This window comes from Macrobrachium rosenbergii, chromosome 14 (assembly GCF_040412425.1).
Source record: "Macrobrachium rosenbergii isolate ZJJX-2024 chromosome 14, ASM4041242v1, whole genome shotgun sequence".
Taxonomy (NCBI): domain Eukaryota; kingdom Metazoa; phylum Arthropoda; class Malacostraca; order Decapoda; family Palaemonidae; genus Macrobrachium; species Macrobrachium rosenbergii.
The window spans coordinates 27,308,406-27,332,391 of record NC_089754.1 but is presented as its reverse complement, the minus strand read 5'-3'; the positions used below and the strand labels follow the sequence as shown (position 1 = coordinate 27,332,391).

General features: G+C 41.1%; 1 protein-coding gene across 1 annotated transcript in view; it reads left to right on the top strand.

Moving 5' to 3' along the window:
* Positions 1 to 23,986, top strand: part of LOC136845833 (mediator of RNA polymerase II transcription subunit 23-like) — a 127,093-nt gene that overhangs the window by 85,259 nt on the left and 17,848 nt on the right. The window contains 8 exon segments of the mRNA XM_067116227.1: positions 12,357 to 12,514; positions 13,101 to 13,281; positions 16,705 to 16,847; positions 19,599 to 19,740; positions 20,212 to 20,311; positions 21,382 to 21,438; positions 21,441 to 21,617; positions 21,996 to 22,155. Of these exon segments, the coding sequence (XP_066972328.1) occupies positions 12,357 to 12,514; positions 13,101 to 13,281; positions 16,705 to 16,847; positions 19,599 to 19,740; positions 20,212 to 20,311; positions 21,382 to 21,438; positions 21,441 to 21,617; positions 21,996 to 22,155 (1,118 nt within the window).

The window sequence follows — 23,986 nt, the reverse complement described above, 5'->3', positions numbered from 1 at the left end:
CGAAGTGGGCCATCTTCAGGAAGTGGTGTAAGCTTTAAGGAATTTCTCACCACAACCTCTGTGTCCCAGATAGCTGACTTTCTTTATTTAAGGAAGGAATTAAAGTTGGCAGTACTCTACCATCAAAGGGGTTACAGAAGCATGCTGTCAGCGGTTTTAGCATAGAGGCCTCGACCCATGGACAACAAAGACCTTCACGATCTTCTAAGGTCTTTTGAAACTTCTAAGGTAGCTCACCCAAAGTTGCCTTCATGGAATTTAGATGTTGTCCTGAAATTCCTTATGTCCAGACGATTCGAGCCTCTACATTCTGCATCCTTCAAGGACGTATCCAGAAAGACTATTTTCCTAACTGCTCTGGCGACGGCGAAGAGAGTTAGTGAACTTCAGGCTATCAGCAAGAATATAGGCTTTAGAGACCACGATGCGGTATGTTCTCTGGAGCCTCTATGTTTCTTTGCAAAAATGAAAACCCGTCTTCCCCTTGGCCCAGGTCCTTCGAGATTAAGGGTTTGACGGAGATCCTTGGACAAGAACCAGAAAGAACCTATGCCCTGTCAGGGCTCTGAAATTTTACTTACAGAGGACTCATGAATGTTGAGGTCCTTCTAACAATCTGTGGTGCTCAGTTAAGAGGCCGGATTTACCTCTTTCTAAGAATGCTCTGGCGTTCTTTTTAAGAAGCACCATTATAGATGCACATTCCAGTGTTCAAGACAAGGATTTGAACCTTTTGAAAGTCAAGGCTCACGAAGTGAGAGCCATTGCTACCTCAGTGGCTTTCCAGAAAAACTTGTCTCTCAATGACATTCTGGGTGCCACTTTTTGGCGAAGCAATTCTCTGTGTTTGTCACACTACCTTACTGAAGTGAAGACTTCCTACGAGAATTGCTGTGCGCTAGGACCTTACGTTTCCGCAAATATGATCTTGGGGGCAGAAAGCGACACTCATCCTATCCTATAGTAAATGGTTAGGTGTGTTTTTATTTTTTGGTTATGGTGTTTTTATGGTTGTTGGGTCGCCACCGGGGGTGGTCGTCCCAGTCCTTAGCTTATGTTATGACTTCATGACGTAGCTAGGCTTGGTCAGGTGGTTGTTTCTTTTGTCGTTTGCCCTCATAGTAAGGTCATATGGTCTAGTCACATTGTGGTCTCGCCCCCGTTGACAGATCATCTAGAATTCACCAGCTTTATAGGTCGCTACCTCGTTGGAGAGACTAGTAAAGCAGAAGCAGACTTTAAGGACAGTAATCACACGGTGTCAGCAATGCTAACAGGTAAGGAAGCAAGGCGTCAATCGCCTACATTTGTTTGTTTCCTAAATCCTATTCTGTCTCTTCCCACCTCCAATGGTGGGATTCAGCTATATATATATCTGTCAGGTAAGTCTCATGAACAAAATGATATTTTTATAATAAAATAAAGTTTGTTCATACTTACCTGGCAGATATATATAATCATAGTACCCACCCTCCTCCCCTCAGGATACAGTAGCTACAGAAAATCTGAATAGAAAATGGGAATGGTTCCTGATACCCGCCTCCCAGCGGCGGGAATGGGTACTAACCACCTGGCCCCACTGCGTGTGCCGTAAGTTTTTGAATTTCTGTCGGTCCTTCGGAGAATACAGCTATATATATATCTGCCAGGTAAGTATGAACAAACTTTATTTTATTATAAAAATATCATTTTTAAAAGTGTATGTCTTAATTTCTTTGGTTTTGTTGTATCAAGAAATCTTTTGAAGATGTAGAGGCATAATCAGGTTTTAACTGGGATGCTTTGATGGAGAACGCTTGAATTTTGCTGATCAGGACTGAACTGATTTTAACTTTGAAAGGTTTGGTCGTATGGTAAAGGTTTGGTCGTATGGTCAGTGATATGCTTTATTTATACTGTATTTGGTATTACTGATACAGCACGATTCCCTTCTCTCTGATGTTACAACTGGTATTTAGAGATTTCGCATTGATCAGCTATCTTATTAATAGTTGTCATGAATATTTGTGCATTAACATTATATGGCAGTTGGTGTAGTGTTGAATCAAGTTTCAAATTTCAAGAAATGAAGCGAGCAACATCATTTCTTTTTATTACCATGCATTAAAACTAAATCCCAGTTGAGTTCATCTCATTAGGATGAATTTTGCATAGAATGTATCCTTAGTATGTAACCATGCAGCTGTAATACTATATGATCAAGGCTGATAGCTGAACTTGAACAGTGGTGGTTCCTCATAGTTCAGAGTTGACATTTTGATGGTTTTGTTTAAAGCAGGTGTTTCGTTTGATTTCTGTGGTGCTCTTTGTTGCAGGCTTATATATTATAATGAAAATGAAGGTTAGGAACCCTTAATACCAACATTTTTTTCCTCTTACTCAAGCATTGTGGTTTTATAACGTGACCTGAGAGTTGGTCGGTATGAGTTTCATACACTAGTAAACTGGGTTGGTGCAGAAATTGAAGTTCAGAGGAGGATTCTTTTTTTTCTCTTTTACTATGCCCAGTATGCAAATCAGTAGATGTATTTGTAATGAGGCGGGTGCCAATTTAGTTTAATTTTGTTAATGATGAACACAAGCTCATTGATGATGATGATGATAAGTAATAAGTGCCATTAATTAGCAATGTATTTTTGATGCTTTCTTATTCAACAGTGTGAACCCTTGGACGGCCATTGTTTTCAAGAGGTGGCTGACGGGTGTCACCAGGTTATGGTTTACCAAACGTGGTTCGTCGACCGCACTTATTGAGAGAGTAACACTTTACCAGTATCACAACTCCTTCAGTTGTACCCCAGTTGGATGTAAGTGATGCTGTGGAATTGTTAAACTGTCTAATGAGGCTTCTTTGCAGCACTTTCTTCCCTTTTCAGTAGTGACCTTTCACTGAAACTCTCTAGCCACCTTCTAAGCTTTTCATTTTGCTTCCTGTTCTTGAACAAATCCTTTGTGGGCAGGCCCTGTTAGAGTACAAATATGACTTGATTTTCTTGTCAAGGTGCTATTTAGTAACAATATGTGAAATGTTGAGTTTTGATGATTCAAGTTACATGTTATTATCTTTTTTTCCACTTTACTTTCTTGTGTACGTACTGCATGAATATCTTGGTGGTTAAGGTTTCATACATGCACCTGTCACCATTCATGACTTTCAGGACCATACTACGGGCCATTATCTGCTAAGTCCATATTTACTCTTCTGAAAATAACTGCTTCTCTCCCCTTTTTATCACATGCCCAAGCCGTCTTAGTTTTTAGATCTTGTTACAGTGTATATTTGAGCTTCTGGATACTACATCTCACAACAGTGGGTTCATGTAGACTCTAACACTGAAATGTCAGCATTTTGTAGTCACACCTCTTCAAACTCCCCTTCTTGTCCCTTTTAGTGACTTGTTTCAGCTGTGTAGAAGAATACAAGCCCTAATATGCATATAGTGTTTTGCTTTACTAAGCTGGAATTTAAAAATCCCTTTTTGATGGTTTTTGTTGATTACAAGAAGGCACTTGATGGTGTCCACAGACCAATATTTGTTCCGACACAATATACAAACCCCTGGTCCCTTACATTAGGGATTACTTTCAGGCGTAGGCTGGAAACGGCCATTGAACTTCAAATAAGGTGGTTAGGCAGTTAACTAATGTCCGGGAGGTGGAAGTACCGGCCGTTCGGATGTAAACATTCCACTTGTTTTCGGCCAGAGTAACGGACGTTGTTTGCCGCTCTCTGCCTGGACAGCTTTCTTTTCTACTTTTTGTGGGAAATTTACTCTTTTTTTGTTTGTAATGGAGAAACCATCTAACTCCTATCCCCAGCGCAGGTGTCATGGGGTAGGGGGTAAAAAGTGCAACTCTTTTAGATCTAGAGTCGACGCGGACCCACACGCCCTCTGTACATCTTGCAGGGGGCGTGTGTGTTCACGCGACGACCCCTGTAGTGAGTGTTGTTCTTGGTCCTCCGAGCAATGGGGTAAGTTCGAGGGGAGGAGACACACGTCGTAGCCTACCAAGGAGTCGTCCGAGGGAAACACGCCCAACGACTCCAGTGGTGGCGAATGTGTCGGGCTCGTTTCTCCCTCCCGGCGAACTTCCCCTGCTTGCTCCCTCTCCCTCGGGTGAGGACTCCCCCTCCCCTTCCTCTTTCGTTTCATCGTTTGTGGAAGAGTGCGGGGGAGAGTTGGATTGGGACATCCTCTCTGAGGTCTCTTCCCGTTCCGGAGGGGAGTTTTTTCTTCCGGAGCGGGTAGAGGCTTCATGTATTAACCCGACTCTCACTTCAGGTCTCGGGCTGGATAGCCAGGCACCAATCCCAGGTTCATTCTGGCTACACCTGGGTCTACTTGGCACGTCACTGGAGGGATTGGCCTTCGTCCCCGCCTCCAGTCATGACTTCCACCGGCAACGACAGTCACCAGCCACGACCGCCACCAGTCGAGATTTCCGCCCAGCTCCCGGCAGTTGCATCGCATCTAGACACCTGCGTCGGGCGTCACCCGCGCTTGCAACACGCCGTTCTGCTGCCTCGCTTCCTGGCCCTTTCACGCCGCGCGCTGGCCCCGCCTACATGGTGACGTCATCATACCCGTATGTGACTGTCGCTGCCCCCGTTGCTGACCCTGGCTTGTCCACGACTTCTGTTCCTCGTCTGACTTTCCAGCCCGGCCCTTCGTCTGTTCCAGTCCCCATCCCATCGACCCTGGCGCAGCCTGACTTGAATATCCTCGCGGGAGGGCGGCGCTCAGACCCGGCCCCCCACTTTTGTTCCTCTGGCCGACGCGCGGCTGTCTCCACCCAGGCAAATGCTGGCTCGAGCTCCGTGGTCTCTGCCCGGGATGTGCCTTCTGCTGCAGCCCCTCCTGCTGTTCCTGAGTCTGCAGCCTCGCTTTCCTGGCTTGGGGACTTGACGACATTCCTGAAGCAGATGGTGAAGAAGAAGAAGAAGAGGTCTAGGAAGGTATCGCTGCCTTCATCTTCGCCTTCATCGCCGCTCGCCTGCTGCTTCTTCCGCCCGAGGCTTCGCAGCCAAGAAGAAGTCTGCCTCCTCTTACACAAGAAGCCCGCACCGAGGCTTCTAAGGGTCCGCTCCTTCCATGGGAAGGCAGTGGATCTTCACGGCTCTTCCCGACCGGATCAGGAACTACTGCCCTGGCCCCGGGCCAGTGGCACTGGAGTTGCGGGCGGCAGACCAAGGCCTGCACTCCCGCTGTGCCTAAGAAACTTCCTACGCTGGAAGGCCAGCGAAGTCTGGCGCTGGACACTGCTTGCGTAGTTGCTCCGAAAATTCGGGTCCCCAAGGAGATCTGGTACCCCAGTCTGATACAGGAGAAACTTCGCTGTACAGACCAGGGCGGGGGCGAAGAAAGAGCCGGGGCATGCAGGAGCTCCGTCTCTTCCTGCTGGCACTCCTTCAGGTGCCAAGTCAAGTTCCCGGGATAGTGCGAACGCAAGGAGAGGTGGGGAAGAGGTCCCCTGCTCAGTCTTCCCGAGAGGCTCCAGCCTCGAAGAAGACTGGGGCGCGTCCAGAGGACAGTGCAAGCTCGCGCCAGCCAGCCACACGTTCGACTCCTCCCAGTCCCCAGCCACGTCCACGCGGCCAGCCTGGCTCGGGGGAGGCGAGTGCTTGGCTCTCACGAGCCGCTCCGCTCTCCTCGGGAGATTGCTTCACCTGGTCGAAAGCAGTCTCCTCGACCCGGGGGCTCGTCATCACTGCGGGTTGGTGACCGCTCTCGGCCCTCTGCCTCTGCTGGTTCTGCCAGTAAAGCCAGTGGGAGCGCCTGATCTTCCTCGCCTGTCCCCTCCGCCCCTTCGGTTTCTTCCAGGGGCCACGAGTCGGAGAGGAGGAACTCTGGGGAGTGTTCTCCTCAGAGTTCTGCTGCGTGGGGGTACGAACCTGGCTCGGTCCTTTGGTTCGACCAGGTCCCACGCCCACAAGGGTTCAGGAAGGTCCACGGGGTCTGCCGAGGCCCTCCCTCCCAGGGAGAGGAGTTCGGGAGGACAGACTCTGAAGGGACTGAGGGTCCTCTGCCCCAGGATGCAGACACCCTGAAATACAGAGGACTTTTTATGGAGGTTATCGCGCTGATTCACAGCACAATGACCTTGGGAAAGGACCACGCCCATCTGTGGATCGTCCGCGCCGAATCCTTCTGTGACCGTAAGAAGGAACCTGTCAGGGCTGCCGTGGTCCACGCTTGCCGAGGGGGTACTCGACCAGGTGAACGGTCTTGTGTCTGGGCAAGACAGTTCGCTTCGTTCGAGCCGCTTGGACAAGCATCTTCCTCCTCCTCTGCCTCGACAGAAGCGCTTATACGCACCAGTGGAAGGGGCGGTGCTGACTAAGCAGGTTGACCTGGACCTGACTTGTTTGGATCCGGGTCTGTCGTTGCAGCAGTTGACTGCAGAGAGTATCTCCCTCTCTCAGCAAGAAGTTGCAACTGCCATCACATGGCGTGCCTTCCAAACAGTCTCCTGGCTCGATCTGTGGTCCTTCACAGTATCGAAGGTAGCTGCTTCCTCAGGCGCTATTGTACCTGGGGAGGACTCTGCCTTTGGGAGACTGTGCCAGTCTGGGGTTAGGGCTATCTCCTACCTCGCTCAGACTGCAACCCGTGGCCAACCGTGCCAGCAAGGATGCCGTTCTCTCGCTTGCCAGGTCTGTAGGTCCTGAGTCATTATTGCCCTGCGGAATGAACTGCTGCTGTTCCTCCTCTCTCTTCCCCAGAGAGCTGGTGGACGCCACGGGTGGGCAAGCTGCGTTAATGACAGTGACCGGTTTGTCCACCAGGCAGTGGCTAAGACCCGGTGGTCTTCGTGATCCCACTGCGTCAGGTCTTCGGGCCAGGCTGGCACTTCCCTTGGCCCCAAAGTCCCAGTTCGATAATCCCAAGGGGAATACCCAGCCTCTTCTTTCCTGAGAAGGGGGCGCTACTCCTGTCTCTTCTTTCAGCCCACTCTCTGCCAGTGTGGGCAAGGGTAAGAAGAAGAAGAAGGGGAAACACTAGGCGGTGTTCCCAAAGTTGCTGAAGGTGGGGGTCATCGAGCCATTGGGCAACTTGGCAGCAACATGGAGCCGAGACCTGATAGTGGATGTCCTTTGGGAGGATATCTACTACACCCTTCGAAGTCTCGGCCTCCTCACCTACTCCGGTCCATCTCCAGACATATGTTCCAGGTCGCCATGATTAATCAAGATTTACAAGAAGTGCAAGCCATGCTGATCAAGGGTGCAGTAGAAGTCGTGTCGGACCAGTCTCCAGGCTTTACAGCCGCCTTCTCAGAGAGAAAGCCCTAGGGATGGAGATCGGTCATAGACCTCTCTCCCTTGAACCGTTTCGTTCGCCAGACTCGGTTCACGATGGAAACAGCGCAAACTGTGCTGGCCTCCATCAGGGAGAACGACTTCATGCTTACGGTGGACCTGAAGGATGCGTATTTCCAAATACCCATCCATCTGTCCTCTCGCAAGTACCTCCGCTTCGTCCTCGGGGAGTCGGTCTTCCAATTCAGAGCACTTTGCTTTGGGCTCTGACCGCTCCCAGGTGTTCCACGAGAGTATTCTTCCGTGTCAGCCAGCCCACTCGCATCGGGATACGCCTCTGAGGTATCTCTTCGACGACTGGCTGTCCCCGCGAAGCTCACCACAGTTGTTACAGGACAGGGATCGTCTCCTTTGAGTTTTGCCGAGATCTAGGATCATGGTAAATCTGGAGGTCAGATCCTTGGGTACTCCCAAGCAGAGGATAAAGTACCTGGGCATGCTGGATAGATACGTGGCAGCGAAAGTCTTTCCCCGGACTCGTATCAGCAAGTTCAGGCAGGCACAGCTGTTCCTGTCACGGCAGGGAGCAGCCAGCTCGGTAATGGCAAGTCGTCATCGTCACCTGTTATCTTGGAGAAACTAGTACCACTGGCGCCTTCACCTGCAGTCTCTCCAGTGGAGACTGAAGGAGACATCCCAGTCCCAAGATCTCCAGTCCTTCCTCATCCCTCTTCCGAGGAGGTGTGAGGAAGGAGGACCTTGCTGGTGGTTAGACGACAGGAACCTCTTTGATAGGAGATCCTGCATACTTTCTCCGACATGCTTTTAGTTTTCAGACCGAGGGATGGGGCACACACCTGGAGGAGTTGCTGACTTCGGGAGTGTGGCACCGAGACGAAGAGCACCTTCACATCAACATCCTGGAACTCAAGGCGGCCTTCCTGGCCCTCCAAGAGTTCCGGGATCGAGTGATGGGACACTCCGTGGTACTGATGAGCGACAATACCACGGTAGTGGCATACGTCAACAAGCAGGGGGGACTGGTGTCCCACCAGCTTCATCAGTTGACGATGCAGGTGCATGAGTGGGCTGTGGCTCACTCGGTAGAGCTGTCAGCCAGGTACATTCCAGGGCAAGAGGAACAAGCCAGCGCAGACAAGCTCAGCTGCCAGACAGGTGGTAGGGACCAAATGGTCCCTCCATCAGAACCAGCGGAAAGGCTGTTCGACCCATGGGGGGCATCCAGCCATCGATTCATTCACACTGGCACAACAGAAAACTCCAGGTTCGTTCTGTCGCATGAGACCCATGGGCCGCTGGGCGGAGGATGCCCAACACCGTGGACAATCTCGATGCATACGCCTTTCCATCTCTCTGCCCTGATCTGCCGAGTGATCAGCCTATGACATCACCCCAATCTCAGAATGACTCTGGTGGCACCCAAATGGCCTCAGGCCTTTTGGTACCCGGACCTGCTAGCTCTCCTCTCCGAGGCGCCGAGAGAGATTCCCCCCTGGCCCAACCTCCTGCTTCAACCTCACACAGAGCGGTTCCACCTGGCAGTGCATTCCCCGTGTCTTCACGGCTGGAGGTTGTCCACCATCTCTTGCAAGCGAGAGGCTTTTCACGCCGCACAGCAACAGAGATGGCAGGATAATTTCAGAAGATCCTCCACAGCGTATACCAGGGAAAGTGGTCCGCCTTCGGTTGGTACTGAAGGGGTATCTCTGTGGTCGTGGAGCCAATACTGTTCCAGCAGCCGGGACTTCCGTCTTCCTTCAAGCCGAGAGAAGCTTCTCTCCGTTTCAGCTGTGAAAGGCTACCGCCACTCGCCTAGTCTTAATGGCTGAAAGGAGTAGGACATCTCCTCCTCCTCTTCGAGATTTCACCATGGCAGCTTCGAACGGTCTTGCCCACCAGGGGATCTCAGGCCTCATGGATGTGACTCTGTCCTGAGGAGCCTGACCTGCTCACCGTATGAGCCTTTACGAGAGTCATCAGACAGGATCTGACCCTCAAGACCGTTTTCTTGGTTGCCGTAGCATCAGTGAAAAGAGTAACCAAACTTCATGGACTTTCCTTTGATGCTAAACACTTGAGGGGATGGGGATCCGTTATGCTTGATTTCGGTCCCAGATTTCGAATAGCACTTTAGAATCCTTCGGTCCCTGACGACGGCCCGAGTCCTTCACAATCCTCCCTAGAGGACTCCTGGCAGGTACGAATCAGACAGGATGTTACCAGTCCTACAGAGGCGTGGCGCTATCTGAAGAGAACTCGCGCCCGGCCCGAGGTCGGGACGCACTTTGTTAGCACTGGCTCACCCACAAAGAAGTGTCCAAGAACACCATCTCTTTTTGGCTTTGTGAGGACGATATGAGAGCGCATTTGCCAGGAGAAGACTAAGAATCATTGTAAATGAGTCAGATACTCAAATTCACGTCCAAGTTGTTGCTATAATAAATATGAAACTGGTCAAATATAATAACTTCCGTCTCATTACATAAACATCTTTCCTTTTATCTCAAATACTGTACAATTATGTCATCGCTTACATATCTAAGGTAAAATCCTCCTGGAACTAAATAGGTAAATATTTGTTTCTTTCATCTTATGGCTTAAAGTGCAGTAAAGTAACAAGTTGTGATCAGTCTCTGTTTTCTTCTTCCATCTTGTATTCACATACTTCCTTTAATTTTTTTCTTTGCCATGAATAATTAGGACTCTGGTAGTTAAGAAAAATTATACCTAAGACTTAAAATTAGCAGTGTCTTATACAAAATTTTCATGTTTTAAACAGGCTGTGATAGTACAGGTGAATCTGCAAGATGGTGTGTTGATTTCTTGAAGACAGTCATGACACATACTCCTCATACATGGGCGAATCATACGCTGCAGTGCTTTCCTCAAGTTATTGCAGATTTTTACCAACAATGTGCTACTCCCAGAGAGAATATGCATACATTAAAGGTCTGTAAGGTGATATTTGTTTAATATTATCAATAGTAATGCATATCAATATTTGCAGATCAGTATAACTTAGGACTTTAAGGACCTCTGAATTCTTATAAATTATCAGATTTCATTTTACATATGAAAATTGGTTTTTTTGTCAGTACTTCCAAGTATTTTAGTTGTGATATGCAGGACTATTTTTGTTAAGTAAGTTAGCTGTAAGTGAGTGAGTGAGTAGAAATAATAAATGATGATGATTATGTATTGCTGGTATAGTAAGTAATGTTTTGTACTTGAAGATAAATTGGCAAATACAGGAACTTTTTCAATAATAAAACTTACACTTCCATATTAGCTACAGAAATGCTCTATGAAAAATAGTAATTAGCAAGGTGTGTGGTGTAAAATGTGACTTGAATACCCTCTGCTTCCACTTGTCCACACAAGTGGTTGAATATTTTTGTTTGTTGCCCATTCCAGAGTCAAAAGCAACTCATGCAGACTGTTATGGTTTTTGGTACATAATTCCCAAAAAGAAGTTAGCATTGTATATTTATGGAAAACATTTGACTTAATACCAAGGCAGACAGTTATTAGATACCAGAAAGACTTGTAAAATCCAATGAGTTAACCATATCATAGTACAAAAGAACTGTGTGAAAAACAGTGATAAATATATGTATTTTGTGTAGGGTTACAAATATATTGCTCCATTTTCATTCCATGGATGTTTCTTATGAATACAGACACCACCATACTTACAAACCAGTTACATTCCGGACGGCTGTTTGTTTGTTGAATTGTTTGTAAGTTGGTTACAACAGTAATGTATGGTTTTTCATCCTAAAACATGATACACTGTACATACTTTATGGGTGGTAAAGGGGAGTGCTCTGAACACAATTTTAATTTGCGATCCCATTTGTTTGTACCTGAATGTATGTAAGTTGAATGTTTGCAAGTAGGATGGTGTCTGTACTGAGATTCTGTCAAAATTGGCACACTAATAGAGATGATATGACCCTGTTGTGACCCATTTATAGTCCAAGGGTTGCCAGTGGTGTAAATCATATCATATATAATCCCTATTGGTAGTAAAACAAAAAATGGTATTGGAGGAAAATAAGTGCAGAGGCTATTCATTTGATGTGATAATTGTGAGTTTTATAATTCTGAAGTACTGTACTTTACTGCGTAATTACTATTATTGTGAGGGGCCAGTTAATCACATAAAAATTTTTCTAGTATCATTCTTCAGAAAATATTGGTTCTCTGAATAGCTGTTGATTTTCTTTGAAGTATGTATACTTTTCTTTTATAGGAATCTGTAGAAACAGATTTAATGAGTAATTCTCTATTGTGTATTGAAGAAACCCTCTGAAGGTTATGTTCTAAAGTCAGGGCTTCCTGAGCTGTCACTTAATCCACATTATTAACTGGCTATGCTAGGAATTTTCTACAGGTATCATAGGCATGCCTGTGACCTAATTACTTAGGTAGGGCCATTTTATACAAGGAAGACCATGTATACACAGTTCTAATTCTGTTTAATGCATCCATCACTCAAAGTTATAATACATTATTGAAACAGAAGGAAACATTAGATCTGTGAAGGAAATGGCTGTCCTTTTGTATCGAAATTCCAGTAAGGCTACCAAGGGATTCTTTACATTATGGAAAGAGAATGTCTTTAATTCAGAATACATAGATGTCACCAAGGGAATTCCTTAGTACATGATATCCAATATGAATTTGGGTGTTAGACAAGACATAAGACATAACAGGTGGTGTCTGTAGTTCAGAAAAGGAGCTTTCCATTATTTTCACTCTAATGTATAATATTTTTCTTGTTTTTTATACTGCATGTGTATATAAATGTTTTCATAAAAGTTTTTATTCAGGTAATGTATTCTGTTTGAAGACATGGGGTTAAGAGTACTGTACTGTGGTAAACCTGAAAGCCAATTGCTTTTTCTCAGAGTAGAGATTTATTCTCTCTGGATTTATGCTAGAATTTGGCTCTTACGAGGCTAGAAAATGGTGTCCTGCTTACATTATATGATAACATTGTTATTTACTAGTAGTTCAGTATTACATCTCTAAGTAAGTTGTTTTTCAATATTGATTTCTTTTCAAACAGAAAGCTGTGGAAGAAGAGTATAGGAAATGGAAGTCAATGAGCAATGAGAATGACATCATAGCACACTTTTCTCTTCAGCACAACACATCTCCACTGTTCTTGTGCTTGCTTTTTAAGATGGTTCTTGACACAGAAAGATTGCCCCCAATTGCTTACAAGTAAGTGAATGAAAGTTGACCGATTTCCTTATTCTGCTGCGTACAGATACAAAGCACATGGGTTATTTTGATAACTGATTATGGAGATTCTTCACTGAATCAGGTGAACTTTATTTGTTATTTCATTCTCTACTGTATATGGATTGTTTGGCTTCATATGATTTTCATTTAGATGTTGGGTAAGTTCTTTTTTTTCTTCTCTAAATTACAAACTTTTAATGTAATCTGAGTCCTCATTTGTATTCTTTCTTCATTGCTTTTTTGCGTTTTTGACTTCCATATGAACCACTTCCTTAACAAAGTATCCTTCTTCACATCTCTCATATTCACAACCAGAAGCGACATAGTTTTAAATAATGTGCTTTGTGCATCTTTGAGATGAACATATTTTCCTTGTAGAGACCTCATGGGTAGTCAGATATCACAGCCCTATAGGATTTTGCTATTGATTTTATTGTCATGTTATATCTAACTTAATAAACAATCTTACTTTCTGCCATGTAACATATCCTAACCTTTATTGAGAAACTTTAAACCTGAAGATAACTGTCATGATTTAATATCATAAAGTTAAACTACTTTTCAGGGTTTTGGAGCGTGTTGGGCCAAGGCAGTTAGCAGCACATGTTCGTACGCTGTGCGATTTCCTGGTTCTAGAGTTTTCAAATAGTGCAGGTGGTCAGCATGTATCAAAGTATGTTGAAACAATGAACAGCATCATTTGGGTATACAATATAGTCCCAATAGACAGATTGATGTTATGTCTGGTAAGTAAACTCATACTGTTACCAGAGTGTTTTGCATTTAAAGCCTCTCAGAGAATAAATTAAAAATTTTTAATGAATTGTTAAAAACAAAATGCTTTTCACCATGATGCTCTGTTATCATGTGGGTCTTTATAAACAGCCTTGTGACAGTATTGCCCTCCTTCTAATGGTTGGAAAGGGTTTTATATTTTTAAGTGTAAAAGTTTTTATAAAAAGACTTTTTGCAGGAGTTCTAGGTGATTTCATAGTACATCATTCCAGTATCTGCGTAAATGTCTTTTTATCATTGGCTGCGACTCATTTTAGGGTGTTTGAATTTTGCTGCTGTTTATGCTTTCTGACACCTTCCCAAAAGATGCTAAAAAAGATTCTAAAGGACTTTTACCAATAAATATCACTTGGATAGTACTCCAATCATTGCCAGAGATATGAATTATTTCTTCAGTATTAAGCAGTTCAGATGAGGTGCAGAATCTTTCTCTTTATAAAAATACTGCCAGTGATGATCAGAAAATATTATGATAAGCTTCAGTCTCTCTCTCTCTCTCAGCTCATTTGAGAGTTGTACTGCCCAGTTGGAAGCTTCTGCAAATTAGGAACTGTCAGACATTGGTGAAACCTTGTGTTAGTGTGTTTTCATAAGGCATACACATTGAAAAGTTGGAAGAAGGCTACTTAAAAGCAAATTAGCAGTGTTAGAAGGTGATTTCATTCACCCAGTTTCTTTCTGTCAGTAATCAAATAGACTAAAAAGCTTTCTGAAATAAAGTTGAGCAGAGAAATTGTAAACAAGGTGCCACCAATGACCATCAACAAATGGATTGTTAAGCTCAAGTAAAGATGCACTTCTGACATACAAACATATGCTTCTCCTGTGAGCAGGCTGAGAAAACAGGTAAGCTAGAGAAATCAATAGCAGAAAACCATGAGATAAAAATTAAGGGTCTTATGAGGAAACAAGAGATGTTAAAGATGCATGCAGAATAGAGAAGAAATTAGTTTCAGGAAAACAAGGACAGAAATGTAGATGAATTAGGGGACTAGTAGTACAACAGGCAATGGGTGAAGCTTCAGAATATGGTATTGGGGAAAATAACCTACAGTTGCAGGCAGATGGGAGCAGCTGAGTCCTTGGAAGCAGTTGCGTACAGAGAAGCCGTGGTGTATACATGAGCAGTCAAGTACATAAGAAGCAGTTGAAACACCAGAGGGCAAGGATGTAAGGCTTTCCAGTAGACATCTCTGAAGCCGTGGAAGCTGCAGATTTAGGCGGCACAATAGCAATCAGCATTAAGTAATCCATGGAAAATTCAGCCCTAGAACACAGAGGACACCTTTTCTTGAATCCAGACAGGAGGGACAGGAGGGAGGTGTCTTCTGAATGAAGGAGTGCCAGTGAGGTTGGGGGGAGAATAAGTGTGGTCACAGGTAAAGTCAGAAAACAAATACAGACAGTTCCTGCTTACATCGGCGGCATCAGTTAACTGCATTTCGGTTTTACGACGCTTGGCTAACGATGTTGTTAACCAGAATTTCAGCACCGGTAAGCGATTTTCGGCTCTGTTAAGCTGTTTATCAGCATCAGTAAGTGGTTTATTGGCGTTGTTAAACGGTTTATTGGCACTGATAACTGGTTAACGGCACTGTTAAGTGGTTTATTGGTGCCAGTAACCAGTTAACAGCGTTATTAAGCAGTTTATCGGCACTTACAGTGTCGTAAAAGCCATTTTTGGTATAATTATTGTGATGTTCCAGTTAACAACAATTTTCGTTTATCAGCGCTCAGCCAGGAACAACCCCCACCACTAACCAGGAACTGTCTGTAGGAGAGATGAAGCTGGAGATCAAAGGAACAGGCAATGAGAAACAGGAATTTCTTTCTTAGGAATGACAAAAGATCATCTGGACAAGGAGACTTCCATAGAAGAGAAAGGAGACTTCCATAGAAGAGAAGCTTTGTTAAATGAGAAGACATAGGTAATCAAGACCAGAGATGGCTTATGAACCTTACTCTTGAGCATCGTGACACAAGACCGCGCTATTGCAGGGCAGGAGGCCTTGTCAGATGAGACAAGTCTTGAGAGCCATGGCCACAGGGTGACAAATGAAGAGTTGGAAGAATTACCATGTTTGCGTGCTAGCCCCTGATTGTAGGGGAACCACTGATTCATTGACCAGTCAACACACAGACTGCACTGGCCTTCTTACAGGAACATTTTTGTCCAAGATTGACATGGAGCTGCAGGATTAAGCATTTGAGACTACACAAGTATGCTGAGGCATGAATGAGGTAAATATAATTCCCCAAAGGACAGCACAGTAATAAAATACAAAATAACAAAGTACAGCAAAGGTAATACACAAATAAATAACTGAAACCAAAAAGGAGAACAAAAGGTGACTGTTACTTTGGATTTGAAACCTAAATGGTGGAAAATAAAAGGTAAACAAGTAAACCAATAGAGACAAGAAAAGGGAAAACTTTACTCGAACTCACATGTTAATGAAGGCAATTATAGTAAAAATTATAGATATTTGGAAAATTCTAGCAAAAGTTACATACTTGAAATTAAAGGAATCTCATGATTCATTAGGTTACTGAAAAATCCTGAAGAACAGGGAACAGGACGCTCAAGATAAAAATATTAACGTACTGCAGCATGCAGTTTAGCCATAAAATTTGCATAACACTAAGCAAAATGCATCAGGATGAAGTATATTAAGTGAGAAAAGGTGTAAATGAAAACAAATGAATGGTACTTTACAACAACAGTAAACAAAGGTTATGATCTTGGAAAGTATAGCAGCACTACACATGATGGAGCCACACAGGTGAAGGAGGCCTCACCTTTTGGGTCAGTGGAGCATGAGCTGGTCATGCATAGTTGGTATTTTCTTCTTTCTGAGTCTATCAGCTTGGTTCCTTGGAGCCATTTGCATGAGGAAAGTCTGTTTGTGATTATTGGATTTGTAAGAACAAACCAAATTGAGACAAGTAGTTTGATTTTTTTACTTTTACATCTTGATCATCAAGGGTTTTATGTAATTGTAATTCTATTAGTATTAAATGCATAGGAATGTTTTCTATATGGAAGGCTGTGGGTGTAAAAAGATTATTAGGCATAACAGGTTTAGGTCCATTTGTGTAATTTATTTTGAAGGCAAATTAATTGAACTTACCACAATTCTGTTGAAGTTGGATTTGTACTAAATATGTACTTGATGCAGTACTTATAACTCCACTATGTAGTCCATTATTTTACAGAAATTTTATAATCACTACAAGTATCCTGGTGTGCTTACCTCATAATGGATGAAAATGTCTTTCACCTTGCCTGATAAGTCGCAAAGCTGTGTGCAAAGCACTATACTATATTATACCTGAAGTATCTTTTTATTGTAATGTGAGTTATCTCTTGGCAGGCACTGAGGACTCAAGAAGGTAGTGAAGCCCATGTTTGTTTCTTCATCATACAACTTTTGTTGCTGAAACCTCCAGAATTAAGAAATCGTGTTCAGGATTTTGTCAAAGATAACTCCCCAGACCATTGGAGGCAAAGTAACTGGTAAGATTATTGAACTCTTCATTATTCAGATATTTAACCATTCTTTTGGTGTCTTGTGGTGTCAGCAATTTGGACAATAATTGTTAAGCATATGCATTCTCTGGCATTTCCTTTGAAGAGTCAAGTATACCTTAGTTTAACCAGACCACTGAGCTGATTAACAGCTCTCCTAGGGCTGGCCCGAAGGATTAGACTTATTTTACGTGGCTAAGAACCAATTGGTTTACCTAGCAACAGGACCTACAGCTTATTGTGGGATCTGAACCACATTATAACAAGAAATGAATTCCTATCACCAGAAATAAATTTCCCTAATTCCTCATTGGCGGTCGGAGAATTGAACGCAGGCTCAGCAAAGTGCTAGCCGAGAACGATACCAACCCGTCCAGTGAGGAACTTCACTGAAGAGACTTGATAACTAACCATACACATATTTGATCAGAATCACTTGGAACCATGAATTTCTTCAATATTTTCTCTGCTATAAATGTAGTCCAAATTGTAATTTTTCAAATCAAATCAGTCATTCATGTTGTTGAATATTAGAAGAGAAGGGTAGGTTGGAGTAAAAATACAAACTTGATATATTTATAATATTAGATTGTGATGTTTTAATTAGAAAACCACCACAAGATTTACAAAGCTTGCTTAATATAAAGCATCATATATCTAGAGGATGAGACTCAAATCTAAGGAAAACAGAAGTGATTGGGACAAAGTATGCACAAAGAAATAAGCTACCATTACATTGAGAGAAGAATAATGAAGTGGAGTCTTTCAGATATTTAGGAATAATGATGTTCAGAACAGGTTCTATTGAGTTGGAATTTAGTGAGGAATAATGATGTTCAGAACAAGTTCTCTTGAATTGAATTTATTGAGACTTTGAAAAAGCAAATCAGAAATGGGGATGAATAACATTCGGAAATTATGTAGATGGAAATTGTACAAAAGTAAGAGTTTACCTAAATTTGAGTATATCAGTGTTCAGAGTACTTGAAGTTTCCAGTAGTACTAATAATGACCCTTATAAAATAGGATCCTTCATAGATATTTATATATATTAAAATTATTATTAATAAATTTCTAACCAAAGTTTATGACAAAAGAAGAGCTTTTAATTTTGAAATACTGCTTGCTTTTCACTCATAATACATAATTTAATGACTTGTGGAGTCAAGTTTGCAATTTTCTAGATTTTGCAAACACTGTATTTGTATGGTTGGGGATGACTATCATTGTCACATTTTTGTTAACAGACAGATTTATAAGAAATTTCTAACATGGTGATTAACCCTTTTAACCAGTGAGGGTATATAAATTAAGTATATCTTAGTTTAACCAGACCACTGAGCTGATTAACAGCTCTCCTAGGGCTGGCCCGAAGGATGAGATTTATTTTACGTGGCTAAGAACCAATTGGTTACCTAGCAACGGGACCTACAACTTATTGTGGAATCTGAACCACATTATAGGCGAAAATGAATTTCTATCACCAGAAACAAATTCCTCTTGTTCTTCACTGGCGGTCGGAGAATTCGAACTTCGCGACCAACAGAGTGGTAGCTGAGAACGGAACCCGCTCACCCATTGTACTGGCTTTTACTGCATACTCCGTGTGGCGAAATATAGTCACTTTCAAATTACACGTTTAAATAAGCCCAACCCACATCAGGAGATGGTTACTTTTTATTGGCAGACCATCTCCTCCTTTATCCAAGAAAGCCAATCAGATGATAGGCCGTCTTTCAGCCATATTACCCAGAAATCTCGTGTTTGTTTACATTTTCAAGTTCACGCTTGGCTGTGGTCTTGAGTGATTATTGCAATATATATGTAAATTTTGTGATATTATATTACAAATGCATAATATACACTTATTTTTTAGTTATCAATATAAGAGTGACAAGCTTGGGCAGTGTTGTAAATAAGGTTTTGTAATTTGCTTCTCATGTTTGTTATTGTCAGCTGATGTCTGTTGTCTGGTAATGCCTGACAGCAAACCCTTAATCACTACAGGGAGCATCAAATCTGATATTTTCACCTTAAAATACAGCTCATAAGCTTTAAATTTATATATAATAGCTTATATTTTGGGAGATAATTAACATAGGGTAAGTGACAGGGAAAAAGACCCACTTTTCAAAAATAACATGCAATTTTATAAATATCGCATGGGCTGGGCTCACATGCCATAATTATTAGTCTGGGTTAAAAGGGTTAAAAAACAAATAAATTTGAAGGTAAGAAGCCCCATACCATCCATAAGTATAATTTCGATAATTTAGGTTCTGATTAAGTTTTGTAATATCTAAAGTCTGTTCTTTCTCCTCTCTTATGTAGCTTTGTACTTTTGTAGTTATGAATATTATTTATAATTACTACTTTTACTATCATAACCATTACTGTATATATTATGAGGTACAATCCTTTTTTTTATGCCTTTAGTGCAGTAGAAAGTTTGTTTGTAGTTGTCAGACAAATTTTACTCTAGAGTGTGAGCATTGTTTGACTTAGTTTTTTTGCGTAGTTAAATTTCCAAATGACAGTAATTGGTAAGTTAAATCAGTGTTACTAACATTATAAGCTTTTTATAGTTTAGAAAGGACACTCTTAGTGACATTTATAATGAATAAAGTTTGCTGACTTATATAGTATTGTGTATCTTATACAAGTATTTTCAGCATAGAAAGTAGAGAAAACATGTTTCTGTTTCAGAGTAAAGTATGGAAGGAGCATTTGTATTTTCAGGTATGAAAAGCACATGGCATTTCATCGGAAGTACCCTGAAAAGTTCTCACCAGAGAGCATCCTTGCAGAACAGGGCACATTGACTGCACAGTATCAAACTTTGCCTATATATTTCTCCAACGTTTGTCTTAGATTTTTGCCTGTGAGTACTTTGTTGTGAATTTTGTTATTTTGAGGATGTTTGAGGCCTCTTTTGGCACAGAATCCTGTGTATTTTTGATGTTTCAGTTTCTTATTAATAACAGACAACTGTAACGTTTTTTCCTTTCTGATTAGGGTAAAGGATCCTGATAGGATAAAATTAGGAATGAAAAATTTCCGTGCAATTATTAAAGAGTTAATTCAGTGCAAACAAATATATTTGCATCAGGCTTTATCACACTTGAATACTAGTAGTTGAAATCTTGTAGATATTTAGCAAGAATGTTTTTTTTAGGTTCTTTGTCATGTCAAAGAAATCATATTATTAAATGCAATAACTGATAATTTATTCTCTTGATGTCAAGTATACTGTTCAGTTAATCTTTTCAAACGTTTTCAGAAATCAATGCAAGAATATTGCTTTTATGAAAATAAATGCTTTTGAAAAGTATAACATTGTGGATTTTTTCAGGTTCTTGACATCATCAATCACAGATTTCTAGAATTGGCTCAGGTACACAAAAATTTAGAAACCATCCTTGAGCGACTAGGTGTGCTCTACAAATTCCATGGTATGTGTGATTTGTTTTCAACCTTCATAAGGTTTCTTATATCCTGAGCTAGTCCTTAAAAATATAAGGTTTTGAATTTCAGTTGTACTTGTAACTGTATTTTACAAATGAAGTAGTCTATGATGCAAACTGCAGTATGTAGGAAGTGTCTTCATAATATTAGTAAATGCATTATAGTTTACTTTGGTCAAATATAGGTTTTGAATTTGAATAGTCAATTTCAAAACTCTGCTGACACCCACTGATATGAGTAAAACATGAACTTGACACTAAAAGTATTAATCTTAAGTTGTTGGCTTAACATTTAATACTTAACGTACCTCTCAATCACTCCTATTCCTTCTGAAACACAATTTGCTTGTACAATAAGTCCTTGATTTAGTGATATAATTCAGCTGAGAGTTTGTTCATTAAATTGAGGAAGCATGTAGAGACCCTTTTTTAGTCCATTTATGATGCTTTATTAGCTTACCCTATTTACTTTTAATAATGTTGAATAATATATGCTTCCTAAAGATATAGACTCAATCAAACTAAAGATTATACAGCAATTAATCAAGTTTTGTAATGTTGTTAGTTATTCTACAAAATGCCAGCCATGAAATTCATTCTACAAAATGCCAGCCATGAAATTCCTTACAAATAAGTATATTTTCAGTTCTTCTATCAGGATTCTAAGCTAAGATTGGTTAACCAGGTTTTCAGTTTATCCCCCATCTGTATGCCCTAAGTCATGTGAAAAATAGACATTTTCTTTTGACTAATATTGGATGCGTGATTAAATTTTGTTGCAATTTTTTTTATGCTGTATAGGTACATGTTTTTCTATAGCTATTTTAACTTTTTGAAATAATAAACTTACTAGTGAATCATGGGCACTTTCCCATACAGTCTTGTAAAACCCCTTTACATCAGTTATGAATGCTGAGTTTTTAAGTTTTTTAGTAAAAAAAAAAAGATTCTTTAAAGAGTTTCACCATTAAGGTAAGTATTTTAATATAAAATATTGTTATAGGGTTGATTTTAAGTTCCTAATGTTTTTTTGGTGTATGCCATATTTGTTGTTCCAGATCGTCCAATAACATACCTGTATAACACTTTCCATTATTATGAAAGTAAATTGCGTGAGCGCCAAATCTCAAACGACGTTTGGTGGTTGCTGTTATTATGTCCCAGCAGGAAATTCGGCCGCCTGGTTGGGCACTGACTGAAGCCTATAAACAGTATTTAGCAAGACCTGCAGATGACATAGTTTGGAATCCAGGATTGCCATATTATACTGCCCTTGTCAAGCGTCTTGTGAACAGTATCCTTTTACTTGGCAGGTTTAATGTGAGAGGAAACATTGTTATATTTGGATGATCGAATTCCTTTTTTTTCAGTTCATGCCAAGTGAAATGTTACAAAAGCCATATTTAATGGGTTCTCTGACTTTAGTGTGCAATTATTCACGTCAATTTTGCCCCCTTTTTTTTTTTTTTCCAAGACATGTTTTTACAGATTGTGACTATTAATTGGTAGTGCTCATTATGACTGGCTGTTATTTGGTTATTTTTTTAGTGTTATCATGTTTTGAAGAATTATCCTTTTATTCATAATGTATTTTTCTTTAGAAATAACTATTTCTGTGTAACCATATATTGTAACTGACTGACTTTTAGAATTCCTTAACTCTGCTATTCAGCTATGCAAGGAAAACCTGTATTTCCTCACCTGGAATGGAGATTTAATGAGTTTGCAAACAGTGGAGCACATGCTTTACATGTAACATGTGTAGAACTCATGGGACTGCCTTGCAATCCAAATATAGTAGCCAATATGTTACTAGATGTTTTACTGAAAGGGTAAGACAGGAAATTTTGAAGGATTTCAGTTATTTGCTTTAAGTTAATTCTATTTCACATGCTTAAAAATGGAGCAATGTCTGTATCTGTTTTCTTTGCTTTTTAACAGTTATTAGACAGATAGTGACAGTGAAATGGAATTGTAATATAGTTACATGCATGACAGTTTTGTAGTTTTAACTTTTAAATGTAACCTGATGCTGAATCTAATTTCTGTTACTGTACTCTTGCCAGGTGGCAATTTTTTTGGCTAGTGGTTACAGATTGAAAAAAAAAAAAAAAACTAAAACAGCTACAAAATTGTCATGCGTTCAACTATATTAAAATTACATTTCATATAGTTGCACAGATGACAGTTCTGTAGTTGTTTTAGTTTTTTTCTTTTCAATTTGTAACCACTAGCCAAAAAAATTTGCCACTTGGCAAGAGTACAGTAACAGAAATTAGATTCAGCATCAGATTACATTTAAAAGTTAAATAAAATACTGTACAGTATTGTTAGCTCATACATTTCAACTCATGTTGGACCATCATGTAGATTTGCAACAGTTTACCGTGTTCATAAACTGAACAAGATTTTATTTTATTCAGGCCCTAATGCTTGATAGGCACGAATAACCAAGGGTTGATTATTTTCTTATAATAATTATAACAGGTTAGTTTTTCTTATAATAATTATAACAGCTTAGTTTAACGAGACCATTGAGTGATATTTGTAATTTTTCTTTAGCTTGCTTCAGTATTAGTTCTTAAATGATAGGTGAAAATTGGAACAAGGTAAAGTTTATGGAGCTGAGCAGCAAGCAGAATTTACCCTCATGCAGGTTAGCTATACTGAGGAAATTAGTGACTGAGTGAAACATCTCCCCCAAAGTTTTGATGTAGATGTAGATAAGTTAGATTAATGCATTGGAAGTGTGACTAGTCTGTGCTAATAGATTTACTGAGCTACATATTATAGGAATAAAGTTGTCCTCAGTATGGTTGCTGAAAAATTGTGCCTGTTACAGAATTAGGCCAGGCCTATAATTGAGTAGAAAAATAAACCATATTTACAATATTAGCAGTGTTGTGGTCTTTACATGGCTATTGCCTGTACAACCATTATGAATGGTTATGTTTCACTGCCTGTAGTTTGTCGTCATCTTCTAGCAAACAGCAGTCATGCATAGAGCCCTTTTTAAAAATAGTTATAATACATAGTATCCTTAGCAAATAGTTTCATACATAGACCCTTCTTATCACTGTAGATTGAGGAACCTTTTTGATGAAAACTGATGATGAGTCAGAGTTTTGCCTCACTTACAGTATTTCATTTAGTCTAGGCTATTCATGATATGTAAAAGTAATGGGTTTGTGATGATAAAAGTTATTTCTTTCTTGACAAAATAATTTTTCCAATACAAATCCATTGCTTTTGCATGAACCCTTCTATCCCCTTTATTCCTTGGTAATTGGTGCAGACAGCAGAGAACCTTTGGAAACAGTAGAGCATGCATTTTACACTGGTAGTTGGTAGGTTTGGTTAGTCTCAGTATGGAGTGTTTGGGATTCACACAATCACCCCTGTAGGAGGGTAGTGCCGTCAGTGCACCTCATGCGGTGCACAGTGGGCATTACTTAAGGTTCTTTGCAGCATGCCTTCGGCCCCTAACTGCAACCCTTTCGTTCCTTTTCCTGTACCTCCTTTCATATTCTCTTTCTTCTGTCTTACTTTCCAGCCTCTCCTAACAATTGATTCATAGTACAACTGTGAGGTTTTCCTCCGGTTACACCTTTCAAACCTTTTACTGTCGATTTCTGTTTCAGTGCTGAATGACCTCATAGGTCC